Here is a 14,664-nt window from a genome sequence, read left to right as displayed (position 1 = left end):
GTAACACTTTGATTCTGTCCTGGTGATGTGTTCTTGCTTAACGCTGACTTAGCAGTACTATAGACATTCTCTTGTAGCAATCTTTTGTTAGTCATAGTCAGGTGTGGAGAAAAGGCAGGAATTGAGATGATATCACACCGAGTATGAAATGCTTAGCGTCTGATTACCAATAATCCTTTGTCATGTCAAATAGTTAACTTTCATTGGTCCATACAGAATCAATTCTCTGTCCTTCTAGGAGTGACCTTCTTGTGATCCTATGTTGTTTTGATGCTATGTGACATGTGACATAGTGAGTTTGGCAGGATTGAAACAGACTTAGCCACTAACTGCACTTTCAGTTTATCTCTACCATGGTGGGAATGACTTCCATGATAAGGTACGTGCACTAACTTAGGGATAGTTTTACATGATAAGCATGCCATATTATGAAGCCTTTACTATGTAACTATGGGGAGGTCAGTGGGGGTTTATGCACTTACTAAGCATAGATACTGTGCAAACTAGAGTAGGAGATCGATTAACGAAGTTTGGAACAAATAGGGAGTCTGGCATGCATTCTGTTCCAACTATGATTAAGGGTTCTATGTATTGTCATTTAAATTTGACAGCTATACTAACTGTCGCATTTAAGTAAAGTTACTTTAGCAGTACTTGGACTGATTTTTTACATTATGCTAACCGAAACTTAATATATTTTCTTAATAAGATATTTCCCTTGTCCATTTCCAATGCTCTATCTGCCACTTACTATTTGTTCCTTCTGAAACTGTTTCACATATCTTAGTCTATCATTTACAATTACTGTGTAATGATATGTTAAACTAACTATGAAAAAACACCACGCAATTTATGTGGTAAATCTATAAATGATTATATACTAAAATACATGCAATAATGCAAAATAAAAGTTGATATTATTTTTCTCCCTAGCTATGGCAGGGGTTTGTATATCTACAAATTAGGACGGTCCATTGTCCATGAAAAGAGCAGAGTAGACTATTTTCTGTTTTCTTGAGTAATGTGAGAATATAATAGCGTACTAAAAATAAGCTATTTTGGTCAGCAATTCCATTTAAAGTTTGAACAGCTGCATAGTTGTTACGGCGGCGTGGCGTGGCGCAGCGACTCACCACCTTCACAACTTTACAGCGACATGACGCGTGGCGTGGCGACGCCATACACATGTGGCGAATAGCAATATAAATGTAGCACAAAAGATAAATAGCAATGTAAATGTAGCACAAAAGACATAGCACTCTCTCATCAATCATCATTCAAAGTTTCAAATCTCTCATCTCTCAAAAGTCATCCAATGCAAACTCATCGAAATCGTTTGAAGCATCCATGTTCTCCGCATCATCTTCAGTAGCATCCATTGGTTTGTCACCAAAATTATCAACATCAACATCATCCACAATGATGTCTTCTTCCTCTCCCTCCTCCTCATCATCTTCAACCACTCTTGCTTCTTCAACCACTCTTGATATATGTCTTGCACGACGAGCGTAGGTCCTAGGAAGGTTACGACCTCGAAGCTCATGGGATGCACCAATTGCTTCATCAACTTGGTCCCATGTGATGTCCAAAGCACTAGAACATTGAGGTTGGACTGTTGGGTCAACTCATTCATTTTCCCAATCAAAGTCTTCCATAACCAAAGGATCATAGCTTTTACCCGCTTCCTCACGGCGTTTTTGGAACCTACTAGTCATTTTCCGGTTGTAGGCAACATAAACCAAATCATTCAATCTTTTATGCTCTAGCCGGTTTCTCTTCTTTGTATGAATCTACAAGCAACCATAAAAGCAAGCAAAGTTAACAAAAATGTATTATTAATTTTGCTAATTGAAATGTGAAACTTGAGTACTTCACTTACAAATTCAAAAGTGCTCCAATTATGCTCACAACCAAATGATGAAGCACAAAGACTAACAATACGCTTAGCAAATCTTTGTAAGTCAATAGATCGGCCACCATACGCACGCTACCAATCAACTAAATTGACAATAAACATGCATATATTACGGGTTAAGCTGTAAATAACATGCTGTAATTAAAATTTCAAATCACTTACGAGGGTTCTTTGACTTCATAGTTTGGAGGGCCATACAATTCTTGAAGATGCCTCCACGTTGATCTTCGTAGAGCATGGATTGTTCTTCAATTTTGTTTTGAAGGGTCTTATCTTACAACATTCGTGCAAGCACATCATTGAAACAACCCCTTAGGTGTCCAACATATTCATCATTCTCTTTTTGGATGGCATAGAATTTTCCTGGGTTCAAAAAGAGGGCAGCACCATAGAGTGGGGTGTCCATTTGCCTATCCCAACGACCCTCAATAATTTGTAAGATATTATTGAGCAAGCTTCTCTTGTTTTCAGTACAGAAGGCAACATTTATTCTCTCTTTTGCATGATTCATGAGAGAAGCAACCTCTGGCATGGCAGGCCTCTCATCACCATCAACCACCCTCAACACAATGATAAGTGGTAGAGAAGCTCTAAGGCAATCCTCAACAGAGTTCCAAAATTCCCTAGAAAGCACAATATCATACACTTTTTTTCTGGCCCCTGTCTTTGCTAGTTTGCAACTCATCCAATCATCAGAGGTAAACAGATATCTCAGTGCATCTCTATGCTTGTGCAAACTTTGTAAGGTGAGAAATGTGGTAGCAAACCGAGTTGCTGCTGGTCTCACAAGATCCCTACCACCTGTCTTCTCCCTCATTGCACTAAGAAGTCTTCTATGCCTATAGATGAAAGTAGTGACATGACGGGCACGTGAGATAGGCTTCTTGAATGCCTTCAACTTTCCAACATCTTCCAACATAAGATCCAAGCAATGTGCAGCACAAGGTGTCCAATAAAGCGTAGGAAACCTCTCCATGAGAAGCTTGCCCGCTGCCTTATAGTTAGCCCCATTGTCAGTGACAACTTGCACAACTTTATCAACACCAATGTCGCTTATTCTCTTCTCTAACAAATCAGCTAGCATCACTTGATCATGAACTTCACTTGATGCATCAATCGACTCTAAGAAGAAAGTCCCCTCTAGACTATTGACTAGGAAGTTGATCAAATAGTGCCCTCTCCTATCCGTCTATCCATCTGACATTAATGTGCAACCATATCGCTTCCATGCATCCTCATGCCTCTTCCTCAAATCATCTGTTTCCTTAACAACCTTCTTGAGTAATGGCTCCCTAAGCTCATGGTAGGATGGAGCCTTGTACCCAGAACCATATTGTGCAGTGGCCTCTATAGCAATCTCAAATTGCCTAGAATTTGCAGCATTGAATGGTATGCCACACTCATAAAAGAACCTGGCCCACTCCAAGTTGACAGCATCTCTTTCTTCTTTTGTTCTCATGCTAGCTTGGATACTGATCTGAGAAGGACCCTTCGAATGTCTTTCTTCCACAACCTCTTTTGGAGTTCTCCTAAGCATTGAACCGACTGACTTTGTGTTGGGCTCTTTTGGTGCTCTGAACTTCAAAAAGCTAGATTGTTTCCTTTTGGCAGCTGTCCCTGAACTAGAATGCCCAATGCTTCTAGAAGCATCTTGGGACTCCTCTGTCACATCAAGCACATCATCATCTTCTCCTTGAAGCTCTCCATCATCATCAAGCAGAAGTGGTCTCTTCTTGCCCTTCAAAGCAGCTTGCATCTCCTAGCTGGTGTGGTTTTGGCACACTTCAGAATATCTCCATAACTACCCACAAGATGCTCCTTGAGCCTTGTAATTCCTCCAGTTACAGTTCTATCACACAAGCAACACTGCAAGAGATCTCTATTACCAATAGTCGGCCAAAATGCATATTTCCATCCAGGATTGTTTGACCTTCCCGGCTTGCGCTTTGGATCAGTCTTTGGATCATAATTTGATGCGGTGTCCGATGCCTCCGCACTTCTAGTCCCGTGAGTAGCCATGTTCTGAAAAAAAGTGACAATAACTTAGTTTGATTGTTTTTTCCTAATTACATTGGTATTTAACTTTGAATCTTGATTGTTTTTTCCTAATTACATTGGTATTTGAATGTAATTGTAGTCTTGACTGTACAAAATACTAGTTTTCTATTTTTTCCTTTGCACTTCAGTAGTTCATCGCAAGAATATGAGTGCTCTGTGCCTCTGTCTGCAGACAGAAGGGCGACATGAGCTGCTAGCCTGCTTTAGCCCCAGTCGACTGCAGACCAACAGAGAGGGGTGCGGATTGCGGAGGCCGAAGGGACTTACCAGAGGTGCAGGCGGCCGGAGCAGACGTTGGAGGTGGCCGGAGCAGAGGGTGGAGGACTGGAGGCGGGCGGCCGGAGCAGAGGGTGGAGGCGGGCGGCCGGAGCAGACGTTGGAGGCGGGCGGCTGGAGCAGAGGATGGAGGCAGGCGGCCAGAGCGGACGTTGGAGGCGGGCGGAGCAGAGGCAGCCGGAGCAGAGGGCTAGGGCTTCTGGCGGCCGGAGCAGAGGGTGGAGGCGGCCGCCGGTTGGAGCAGAGGGTGGAGGCGGTCGGAGCAGAGGCGGTCGGTGCAGAGGTGGCGGACGCGATGCGCCGTCGGAAATCAAGCGGAGGTGGAGTACGATGTGCAACCGGTAAGTTGAAGTTATGGATCTGGACTCTTCTAATCCCCTCCATAGAAAATTATGGCGCCCGCCACATGTTTTAGGACGTCATACCGACGCCACTCATATGTGGCGGACGCCATAGATGCCGTCGCCGTGGCGAGGCCAAAAATGCCGCCACACCGCCATAACGACGATATGGCGACGCCATGACAAGCTTGGTAACATGATCTGCATGATAAAAGTATTTATACTCATAAAAAAGTTGAAAATTTTCTATGAGAAAATATATTTGTTAAACCAAGTTAAATGCATAGTTTACTCTTTGTTAATTCAAAAATCATGAAACTAATTTTTTTAGTCTTCTTACATGATCCTATGTTTTTAAAAAATACATGAACTCATGAATTAGTTATTGTAACATGCATGATTGTGTAAATATGTGAAAGTGCATCTAGGCCCCCTAAGTGGGTTTTGGCTTATTGATGACAAAACGATTAAAGAACTAACATGCTTTTCGAGTGTTGAACAGGTTTAAGCATTAGTTGTGAAGATAAATGATGTTTGACGCCCGCCGAAACAAATGAAGAATCAACGAAGGGTACTAGATAGGGTTTACATTCCTTTTATTTTTGAAATTGAGTCTAGGATAGACATATTTTTAGAAGGATGGATTTGATTGCTTGGTTAGTGTCTCAATGCTCAAGAGATCCTTTAAAACCACCCAGTTGAGAGACACATTCACTCACGGACACAAATTTTTTTTCTGAAAATCTTCACTGAGTCCGGAGTCTACGGTGTTCACCGGATACTCCGGTACTCAGTGTTCGGTCGGAGTCTCCGAGGTAGCCTCCGGCAGAGAGTCTCGGTTACGGTTTATTCTTTTTGAAAAAAAGACCGGAGTCTCCGGTGTACACCGGATACTTCGATAAAATGTTCAGTGTTCAGCCGGAGTCTCCGAGGTAGACTCCGGCGGAGACTTTCGGTTGCATTTAATCTTTTTGATAAAAGAAAAAAAAGACCGGAGTCTCCGGTGTTCACCGGATACTCCGGTACCTGGAGATGCCGGAGGGTCCGGCTAGTCTCCGGACTTAATCTTTTTGGAAAGACTGTCAGGACCGGAGACTCCGGTGTTCACCGGAGACTCCGGTAATTAAACAGAACTGTAACGGCTAGTTCTGACACGTTCGGTGACCGTTCTGACGCCGTTTTTGGATTTAGGACCGGAGACTCCGGTGTACACCGGATACTTCGGTAAGCTCTGACAAAAACAGTAACGGCTAGTCTGAGAGAGAGTGCTATAAATGCCCCCTCTCTCCATAGCATTTAGAGCTTGCTGTGGCTGGTAAACTTGAGATCTCTTGAGCATTTTAAGAGCATTCAAAGCCCCTCCGATCACCTTGAGAGTAAAGTTTGCACAAATTTGAGAGTGTGTGTTTGGAGAGGGTTCAAGCCACTTGAGCATTTAGTTCTCCATCGAGCATCTACTGCAATCATCTCTCTTGAAGCTTTGGGCTTCTAGAAGGAAAAGAGTCGCCCGAAGAGCACCTAAAACTTATGGTGTGCCTTGAGAAGTTTGTAAACATCTTCATATTGAGTAAGAATTTCTAGCTTGATCTTGGTGGTCGCTAGAAGAGGATAGGGTTGGAAAAGACCCGGCTCTTTGTGAGCTCCTCAACGGAGACATAGGCACTTCTTTGTGAGGTGGCCGAACTTCGGGATAAATTCACGTGTTCTTTTTTGCGCAATTTACTTTATCGTGTGAATTTGGTAACTTGTCATTTAAATTGCTTTAGTGACAATCTTGCTAGTATTAAGTGTTATTCTAGCTTTGTGATATCTACTAGACCTAGTGTAATTCTTAGACTCTAGCTGTTATCTTTAGTTCACATTTATTCTGAAAATCCTTGTTAGGCCGGAGACTCCGGACTAGACCGGATACTCCGGACCATACCGGAGTATCCGGACTTCACCGGAATATCCGGCAGTTTTAATCTGCTGTTTTTAGTTTTAATTTTCAGAAAAGCCTATTCACCCCCCCTCTAGGCATTTTCAATGTGTTGCGACTAGATTAAATCAGAACTGACCCATCACACCTCCAAAATTAGTGAAACCACTTTTATTAGTTTATTTATACTATGCTTTATGTAAGAAAAATAATGATAGACATGAAAAAGTTAATTACAGTGCTTTTTCTTAATATATTCACTTTATGCTTGTGAACTTTGTAAAAATCATGAGGAAATCAATAAAACTCTAAATGAAGTGAAATCAATTTTAAAGATTATTTTAAGATACGTTCTACACAAGAAAAATATGTGTTTGCATGTTAAGTTTTTCTTAACATGAGTTAATAATTGAGCCGCACGCTTCAACTTTTTTCAAACTTCCTCTCTATAGAATATGATGCAAACGATATTATTTTTGATTTTTTTTTCACAGAAGGTCTTAGAATTGTCTTTAGTTTTTTTAGGATTTTTAATTATTTTTTTATATTTTTTTCGATTTTTTTGAATTCAAATTCGGTTACCGTTTGGTTTTGAAACTGGACAGGAGCAGTAAGCTCGGTAACTGCGAATTTTGACCGGTTACCGTCGATAAATTAAACCCTAGCCGTGTCGCACTTGGATCTGGGGATGGCAGAATCACTGCCGGTGCATGCCATCAGATTGTGGTGGAAGATGTTGCGAGGACAAAGACAAAGATTGAGACAGCGGAGGAGACGAAGAGCTCTGAGTGCAAAGAGGCTTGGGAGCGATGGAAGATGACGAAAGGATTCGTGAGGAGTTGTGGGTACTCCAATTTAAAGGGCCGCCGCGGTATCTCAACTGTCGCGGGGTCAGATTTGCGTGAAATTCGAACGGACGCGCATTGGGAACTGAAATTCCCTCGGGCCTAGCGCAATTAATGCTTCTCTCTTCCACATCTTTTCTCCCCTCTCTCATGTTTTCTTTCTCTCTCTCCCATATTTTTCTCTCTCCGGACGTTTAACCTCCCTCGGGATATGATTTCCTGAGTCGATCATTAATGTGGGCTACGTCGACGACCACTCCCTAGGCAAACTTACGGTCACCTGGGGCCCATGTGGTGCGACCAGACCCGTCCATGACCACGTGGCATGCGGCGATCGCTCCCTGGGTAAATTTATGATCACCTGGGACCCAGAATATGCGACCAAACCTGTCCACGACCACGTGACGTGCAGTGACCACGGACCCCCATGACGAACCACTCAGTCCACCATATCCACGAATGAGCTTGGGGGCTACTGTCGGTGTAATAGGTAAGGGGGTGCTCTACCTGGCGGGTCCCACGCTGTTAAGTGTCAGCCAGCAGCAGGTATTGTCAAGACCACGACTGCATCGCGCGACCAGAGCAAAGTTGGCGCGACCAGCCCCCTGGTCGCGAAGCGAGGTCTTGCGACCAACTCTTGCTGGTCATGGAGCAGATACTTACCTAACTAGTCAAGTCTCATTTAATACTGCCTACTCGAGTGTTTTTCCGTTCCTCAGGCACTTTCTTTCGGCGAGGCACGATTGTGGGGCTGTGTAAAGTTGCAGTGACCCATCCCGTAGCATTTAATGCCGCGAGATGGTCTGACGTGTGAGCGTGATGACGTTCGGTGTTGGTACAGGACGCGTAGGACGACCAGAGCAGAGCAGGTATGCCTATTCGACGTCATGATGGGTTAGGGGTAGTTGGCTCTATTAGGAGTAGATCTGTTATATGGTTTGACATGGTCTGTTTGTTTGTGCATCTTTACCCATGGTATATAAAGGGGTAAAGACTTTGCTTGTAGATGTGAAGGATATTTTGTAACAAGTTCACCTAATTCATAAGACAACACACATGACGTAGGGTTATTATCCCACGGGAGGTTCGAACCTGAATAAATCATGGTGTTCTTGAGTCTAGTTTGATATACACATATAGTAAATGTTGATCAACGCGCTCGTCGTCCGGTATATCCAGGATTATTGTCAGGTATCATCCCCGACAGGAGTCTTGTTTACCTTGGTGTTACTCGTTCTGACATTCCCCATGCAGTGTACATCCTCTGTCAGTTTGTTTCTACTCCTACTCAGCTTCACTATAGTCATCTTCTGCATGTTTTGCGCTATCTTCGTGAGACTATCTCTCGTCATCTCTTCTTTTCACGCTCCAGTTCTTTACAGTTTCGTGCATATTTTGATGATACTTGGGCTAGTGATCCTTCTGATTGCCTGTCTATTTATGCCACTGTGTTTTTTGGGTGGTTCTCTTATTGCGTGGAAGACTAAAAAGTAGACTGCAATTTCTCGTTCTAGTGCAGAGCTTGAGTTGCGAGATATAATATTGTTGACAACGGATCTCAGTTGGTTACGTTGGCTACTTGAGGATTTTTGTGTTTCTTCTCCTGCACCTACTCCTCTTTAGTAGTAAGTACATGTGCTATCAGTATTGCTTAGGATCTAGTGGAGCATAAGTTCATCAAGTATATTGGTGTTGATGCTTCTTACACACAGGCACATATACAAGATGAGATGATTGCTCTTCAGTATGTTTCTTTCGAGTTTCAATTGACTGATTTCTTCACGAAGGCAGAGTATGGCTCAGCACAGGTTCCATCTCTCCAAACTCAGTGTGGTTGATCCCCATAAGTTTGAAGGGGTTGTTAGATATATATATCTTTTTGTGTAATATCCTCAGTCTATAATTTTTTTTTCATATTGTTATATATACATGTGTATATATACTGGCTCAGGGTCTCCAGAGAATACAACCTGCTATTCCTAATAATATGTAGCTTTATTTTTTCCATTTGTCTGTTAATGTCCAAATCGGGACTTCTGATTTATATCTACCTGTTCCCCATCAATATTACAATCATCTGAAGAACAACTCAAATGACAACACATTTAACCACTAGCATAGTTATGATACATTCTTTCCTTTGTTTGTCCATGTTTTTCTCATTCACTTATACTCCGTATGCTGGACCATTGTGGTGTCAGCACTCAGCACAAGCCAGGAAAAGCACGGACATGCATGCTAAAATTGTGGAGGGATGCGTTAATAACTTCTCATTACTAAGGCATTAAATTATATCATCGCATTCCAAGGTTAGATTTCTCCTACTACCTTTTCACCATAACTAGTGATCTAAAGCTAGTGCACTATGCACCGGAGTCCAACAAAGATTTAGAAACTTCAGTGGCTTCCCGCGTATCCAGTAACTGGTTTGTCAAGTCCTACGAGTTCATGGAAGCACCACTTCCCCACTCATGTAAATCGTCTGTGTAATATAGATATCAATAGCGATATCAGTCCAACCATGTTCTCTTTTTATCGCTGTGATTTGTGGGCACATCACAATTGTTCACATAGAAACTCAATGAGTTGGAGGGGAAGCAGACAGGCACAAGCCATGGCTGCATCTCTCCAAAACTAACATGTTTAACCCTATAAGCTATTACATACTGTTAATTTCATACAGCGATTATCCAGAACATTTGCTCCATAATTTAGAAGAAACCATGAAAAGTGCTCAAGAAAACTAAGTAACTTTGTAATAATAGACGGGATTGTTCACACTAATGCCATAGTTATGGAAAACTAACTCATGTTTATTTCATGCGCCTCCTGGGAGGAGAATAATTACATGTGTGGTCTAGACGCAGTGTTTTAGGTTCAACACCTATGAAATCATTTGATCTTTTGGAATGTAACTTTTCCTGCGGGATCGCAATCAAATGGTTTCGTAGGTGCAGGGCCTACTATCTGTTCTGCTGATAAGTATTTTTATTATTTGGCAAACTGACTTCATCATAGTCGTCAAGGGATAGGAACACCTCATCTAAGCATGAAAGCTCCATGCCCTCCTCGTGGAAGCTCGCTTGCGATCCGCAGCTCGAATCAAACACTCGGCATATAACCCAATTATTAGACTCCTGTAATGATCATGCATACATATTGACCTTAGCTAATCATGTGTATAAACACAACAATGCTAAATGAAGTACAAAAACATGTATGCAGCACTCACCTTGTCTGAGTGACGTTTCTCCTTGTGTGACCTCTTTCTTGAACTGCTTGAAGTGGTACTGCTACTCCCCTTGTGACTCCCATCCATTAAGTGGTACTCATGCATGACCCAGTCGGTTTTGGTTCCATCAAAGGGCTTTCCAATGGAGAAGATGAGTGTCTTCTTCAGGCCAACAGTACAGCCGTCACTGCCTACTATCTCGTCTGCACAAATGGGATTCCAGTACCCGTTTGGTGTGACCCTACTTTGCGTTGCGTGGCTGAAAAAGTACCATTGATTACCTGCTTGAAGTGCTTTGCCTTGAAAGAATTGTTGCTAGCTATCAGGACATGACCCTCATACACAAAGTAATGATAATGACAAGAACTTGTGATTAGCTTGTATTAGATACATACCATTCAGTTCCCACGGATCATGGTGATTCAGAAGTACTGTAGGGACGATGTCTGGCTGGCATGGGAGAATGGAGGTTTTGTGTCGGAGGAAATGGACGACGAGCTCCTCATCGGAGGGGAAGAAGTGGAAGCCAGGAGGAAGATCAGAGGCTCCACCCATGGTGAGGTGAGGTGAGGTGAAAGCCGGATGTAGATAGACTAGAAGCAGGTGGAAGGCAATGAGAAAGACGGAGGCAGGAGTGCTTGCTTAATACGATGGCTTAGTGGTACTTATAGGGGCCGTATGTGTGCATGTATCAGTATGAGAGAGAGAGGGAGAGACGTGCAACTCCATGAGTGTCGAAAGGTTTTGAGGTGTGGCTGCAGCGTGGTGCTTTGAGAAGGAAGCCTGAGGTGTCGTGCTTTCTTGTCCTCTCCATTTTTTTATGGAGGAAACTAATCATGCTCTGCAAATACTGCTCTTGGATTTGAACAGAGGAGTATATCTGCCTTGATCTTCAGAGAATATATTGCAAGTATCTGTACTGTTGAGAAAGATCGATGGGAACTACAAAGGCTCATCAATGAATGCATGCATGCATGGTGCCTCATCATTTTCTATGTATTTTATATTGACAAAGGTGAAGAGACGAGACATAGTTCTTGCTTAGCAATGATGTTGAGTTGCGAGTACTTAATTTGGATGACCCTTTGAGAATGCATCTGATCGCTGACTCCTCTTGAATACCTTACATTACGTAGATATTTCATATTATCATGCAAAGTTTCAATTCTAGACTCTTGGATTGTAATACATCTTTTGCTTCAGTTCTACTTTAGGTACACATCAAATCATCATGCCCGCCCAAGAAAACCGTCAATGGAACGTAATATCAGGTGATTGGGTTTTCCTTATTTTCGTCCATATCTGAAATCAGGAGATGTGAAAGAAAAGTTCGGTGAGATTACAGAATCAGCAATTCAACACTTGACATTTAGTTTGCACGCGCAAGTTAATGTTAAAAAGAAAATAGTATTGTGATTAAATTATAATGTTGATTAGACAAAAGCTCTGACTTTCTTTCAGTTGATGTGAGTTGGATATCATGTCGATATATCAATCAATCATGCAGAAAATAGTAACTTTTTTTAAGGAAATAGTAACTTGAAATGTGCTTTCAGCGCTGCTATGCATACTTGTGGAGTTCCTGAACTGTCAAGTGCTGGCCCAAGCACAAGTGTTGCAACTGCAAGTACCGTATGCCCTTTCAGCTCCACACATCAGTAACCTACTTAAAGAAATACAATAGTCTAGTGTGCATCATTACCATTTTCATTTTTCAATAACATATGTTTCCTATTCTGGGCGTTTTAATAGTTTATTTAATACAATTTGGTTGGTTGTTTATGAGTAAAAAATTTTATGTTCATTTATAAGTTCAATTTTCGAAGAGAACTAGTCAGTTTAAGAACGTCATCATGTAACAGTTAACCAAGCGATTTGAGATTGAGACTTATCAGGCTTATTTCTTTTGGTGTCTGAAGGCTTTCAATACTGTACCCAGGGAGTTGAATGATAGATGAGCTATAATCTGTATCATGTTGTGGTCATATGGAAGGTATTGGCTAGGCTCAACGACTTCATATGCAAACTGATTTGCTGATATCTTTCACCAGATTTTTGCAGCTTAAATTCTTCCTGAAGCTTTGGGTTCTATCATATACATGTGAACCCAAGGTAAGAAAGCACTGTCAAAGACAAATGGGACTGTCGACTTATCATCTACTTCTTTCTGAAAATTCCAGCACAAATGGACCGTGCAAGTGTCCCCCAGGAATGGATCTTCTGAGTGCTGTTACTGCATTAGTTCGTCTGTGATAGCTGCCTTCTTCCTCATGTCATGCAGTCGTCACAACCATGCTCCTTTATGCCTCTTGACAATGGTTCTTATCAATTATCGCGCAGTCCACCAGCATTTTGCAGAGTTCAGTGGAGCTGTGGAAAGTACAGAGAGCATCACTTGGACATGACAATGATTTACGATGGTGACACTGGGCTATTGAATCTTCACCTTGCTAAGTAAGCCATAGACCAATTGGTAAGAGACATTCTTGGCAGCAAAAGCCTATCAACTGATAGCGATCACTGGTGTCAATATTATTTTGAGTTGTTAACCTGCCTTCAATGATAGCTAACTACTGTACTCTCCCTAACAGCTGGTAAGATGCTTATCTTGGTGCAGGTGCAGTTTACAAGTATAATCGTCCTCTGATCATCAGGATCTTCGAGTAAGTATACCAGCAACTCAATCTGTGTTCTTATATATAAAGAAGAAGAAAGATGTATAATGTCCAATCATTCATTTCATGGCGCCCAAGCCCCCCTATCTTCTACTTTTCAGCCCTTTTCTCTTTCCCTGCATCCCCTTCTCTTTAGGGAGGGTGTTTTATGCATGATGTGTCTCTTTATGGCAGGTCATGCAAGATTAGGCTAAGACCCAGTTTGGATAGGCTGCAGGTTTAGAGTTTTTGGCTAGTTGAGGAGGTGAATGTGGCTGTTAAATTTTAGTTGTTGGATTTTATAATAAATTTTTAGTTTCTCATTACATCAAAAATAAAAAAGCTCATCTCAGCCTACTTCTCAGCTTTTAATGCATTTCAACTACAACACTTCCTCGACTAGCCAAAAACTACCAGAAGTCGGGGTAAAAAATCAACCGTTTGGATAACTTCTGATTTTTTTCCGAAAAAAGTTGCTTTTAAGCCTATCCAAACGGGTAATTCCACTTGAGACCGGCTGGTGTTCAGCAGAGATGGCTAAATGGGCCAGTTGTACCGGCCCGGTACGGGCTCAACTCGAAACGGCCCGATAGGTGCCGCGCCCTCGGCCCACGGCACGAGCCGTGAAGCACAGTATCGTGCTGGGCCGGCCTGGGCACGGTTGAAGCACGACGGGCCGTGCCAAGCTGGGGCCGAGCGACGGTGCGGGGGTGGCGCGACCGGGCAGGGTAGGCGCAACCGGGCGGGGCGGGACGGGGGCGGGTGGCTGGGGCAGGGTAGGGGCGGGCGGCGATCGAGGCGGGGTGGGGAGCTGCCGGGGTGACCGGGCGGCGCGGTGAGGCGGCGCAGGGGCGAGGCGGGGGCGGTGGCGGGCAGGGCGACGCGGGGGTGAGCGGCGCGGGGAGGCGGCGCAAGGACGGGGCGGGCCGTGCCCGTACCTGTGCCGACCCATCTAAACTGGGTCGTGCCGTGCCAGCCCACCGTGCCGAGGTGTTAACCTAGACACGACCCGACTAGCCGTACCGTGCCAGCCCAGCCCGTCTACCCTCATACCTGGGCCGTGCCTAATCGGCACGGCCCAGCTGGCCATTTTTGGTGTTTGTTGCCGGTGGTGGTGACAGCGCACAGGGTTCTGAATCCCTGTAGCACAAGATAATCAAGGGACCATGTCTGGAAGCTCTTCATGGTAGATTGGTAGTGTGAGTTCTTTTGCTTCAACGAGGCATGTGTCATCTTTCTTCGAGTAACCAGCCTGTGCGCTAACACTGGCAGTGTAACCTGCACTAACCTGAAAAGCATGTATTGGTTAGTGCCTTAAAGATTGCTGAATTAAAGCCACTTAATACCGATTCCATCCCCGAACATAATCATACAATTTTTCTTTTTCTTTTAGACAGCAACGTAATCATATAACCTGCTTGCTTG

General features: G+C 43.2%; 2 protein-coding genes and 1 long non-coding RNA gene across 3 annotated transcripts; all 3 read right to left on the bottom strand.

Annotated features, from left to right (window-relative positions):
* Nucleotides 1-1,209: 1,209 nt before the first annotated feature.
* On the bottom strand, nucleotides 1,210-2,179 carry LOC133887712 (uncharacterized). Its single transcript, XR_009903640.1, has 2 exons — nucleotides 1,880-2,179; nucleotides 1,210-1,790 (listed from the first exon to the last, which is right to left on the bottom strand). It is a non-coding gene; the product is annotated as an uncharacterized LOC133887712 (long non-coding RNA).
* Nucleotides 2,180-10,087: 7,908 nt separating this feature from the next.
* On the bottom strand, nucleotides 10,088-11,270 carry LOC133889014 (NAC domain-containing protein 104-like). The gene is made up of 3 exons (XM_062329441.1): nucleotides 10,981-11,270; nucleotides 10,586-10,884; nucleotides 10,088-10,490 (listed from the first exon to the last, which is right to left on the bottom strand). Exons 1-3 carry the CDS (start codon nucleotides 11,138-11,140, stop codon nucleotides 10,317-10,319), a joined length of 633 nt encoding a protein of 210 aa, XP_062185425.1. The 5' UTR covers nucleotides 11,141-11,270; the 3' UTR covers nucleotides 10,088-10,316.
* A 2,506-nt stretch (nucleotides 11,271-13,776) lies between these two features.
* LOC133889480 (protein TRACHEARY ELEMENT DIFFERENTIATION-RELATED 7A-like) lies at nucleotides 13,777-14,329 on the bottom strand. The gene is made up of 2 exons (XM_062329986.1): nucleotides 14,293-14,329; nucleotides 13,777-14,177 (listed from the first exon to the last, which is right to left on the bottom strand). Exons 1-2 carry the CDS (start codon nucleotides 14,327-14,329, stop codon nucleotides 13,777-13,779), a joined length of 438 nt encoding a protein of 145 aa, XP_062185970.1.
* Between the last annotated feature and the right edge of the window lie 335 nt (nucleotides 14,330-14,664).

Source organism: Phragmites australis, chromosome 13, assembly GCF_958298935.1.
Source record: "Phragmites australis chromosome 13, lpPhrAust1.1, whole genome shotgun sequence".
In the NCBI taxonomy this organism is placed as follows: domain Eukaryota; kingdom Viridiplantae; phylum Streptophyta; class Magnoliopsida; order Poales; family Poaceae; genus Phragmites; species Phragmites australis.
The sequence above is the reverse complement of the archived record's forward strand: the minus strand, read 5'-3'. Positions and strand labels throughout refer to the sequence as shown.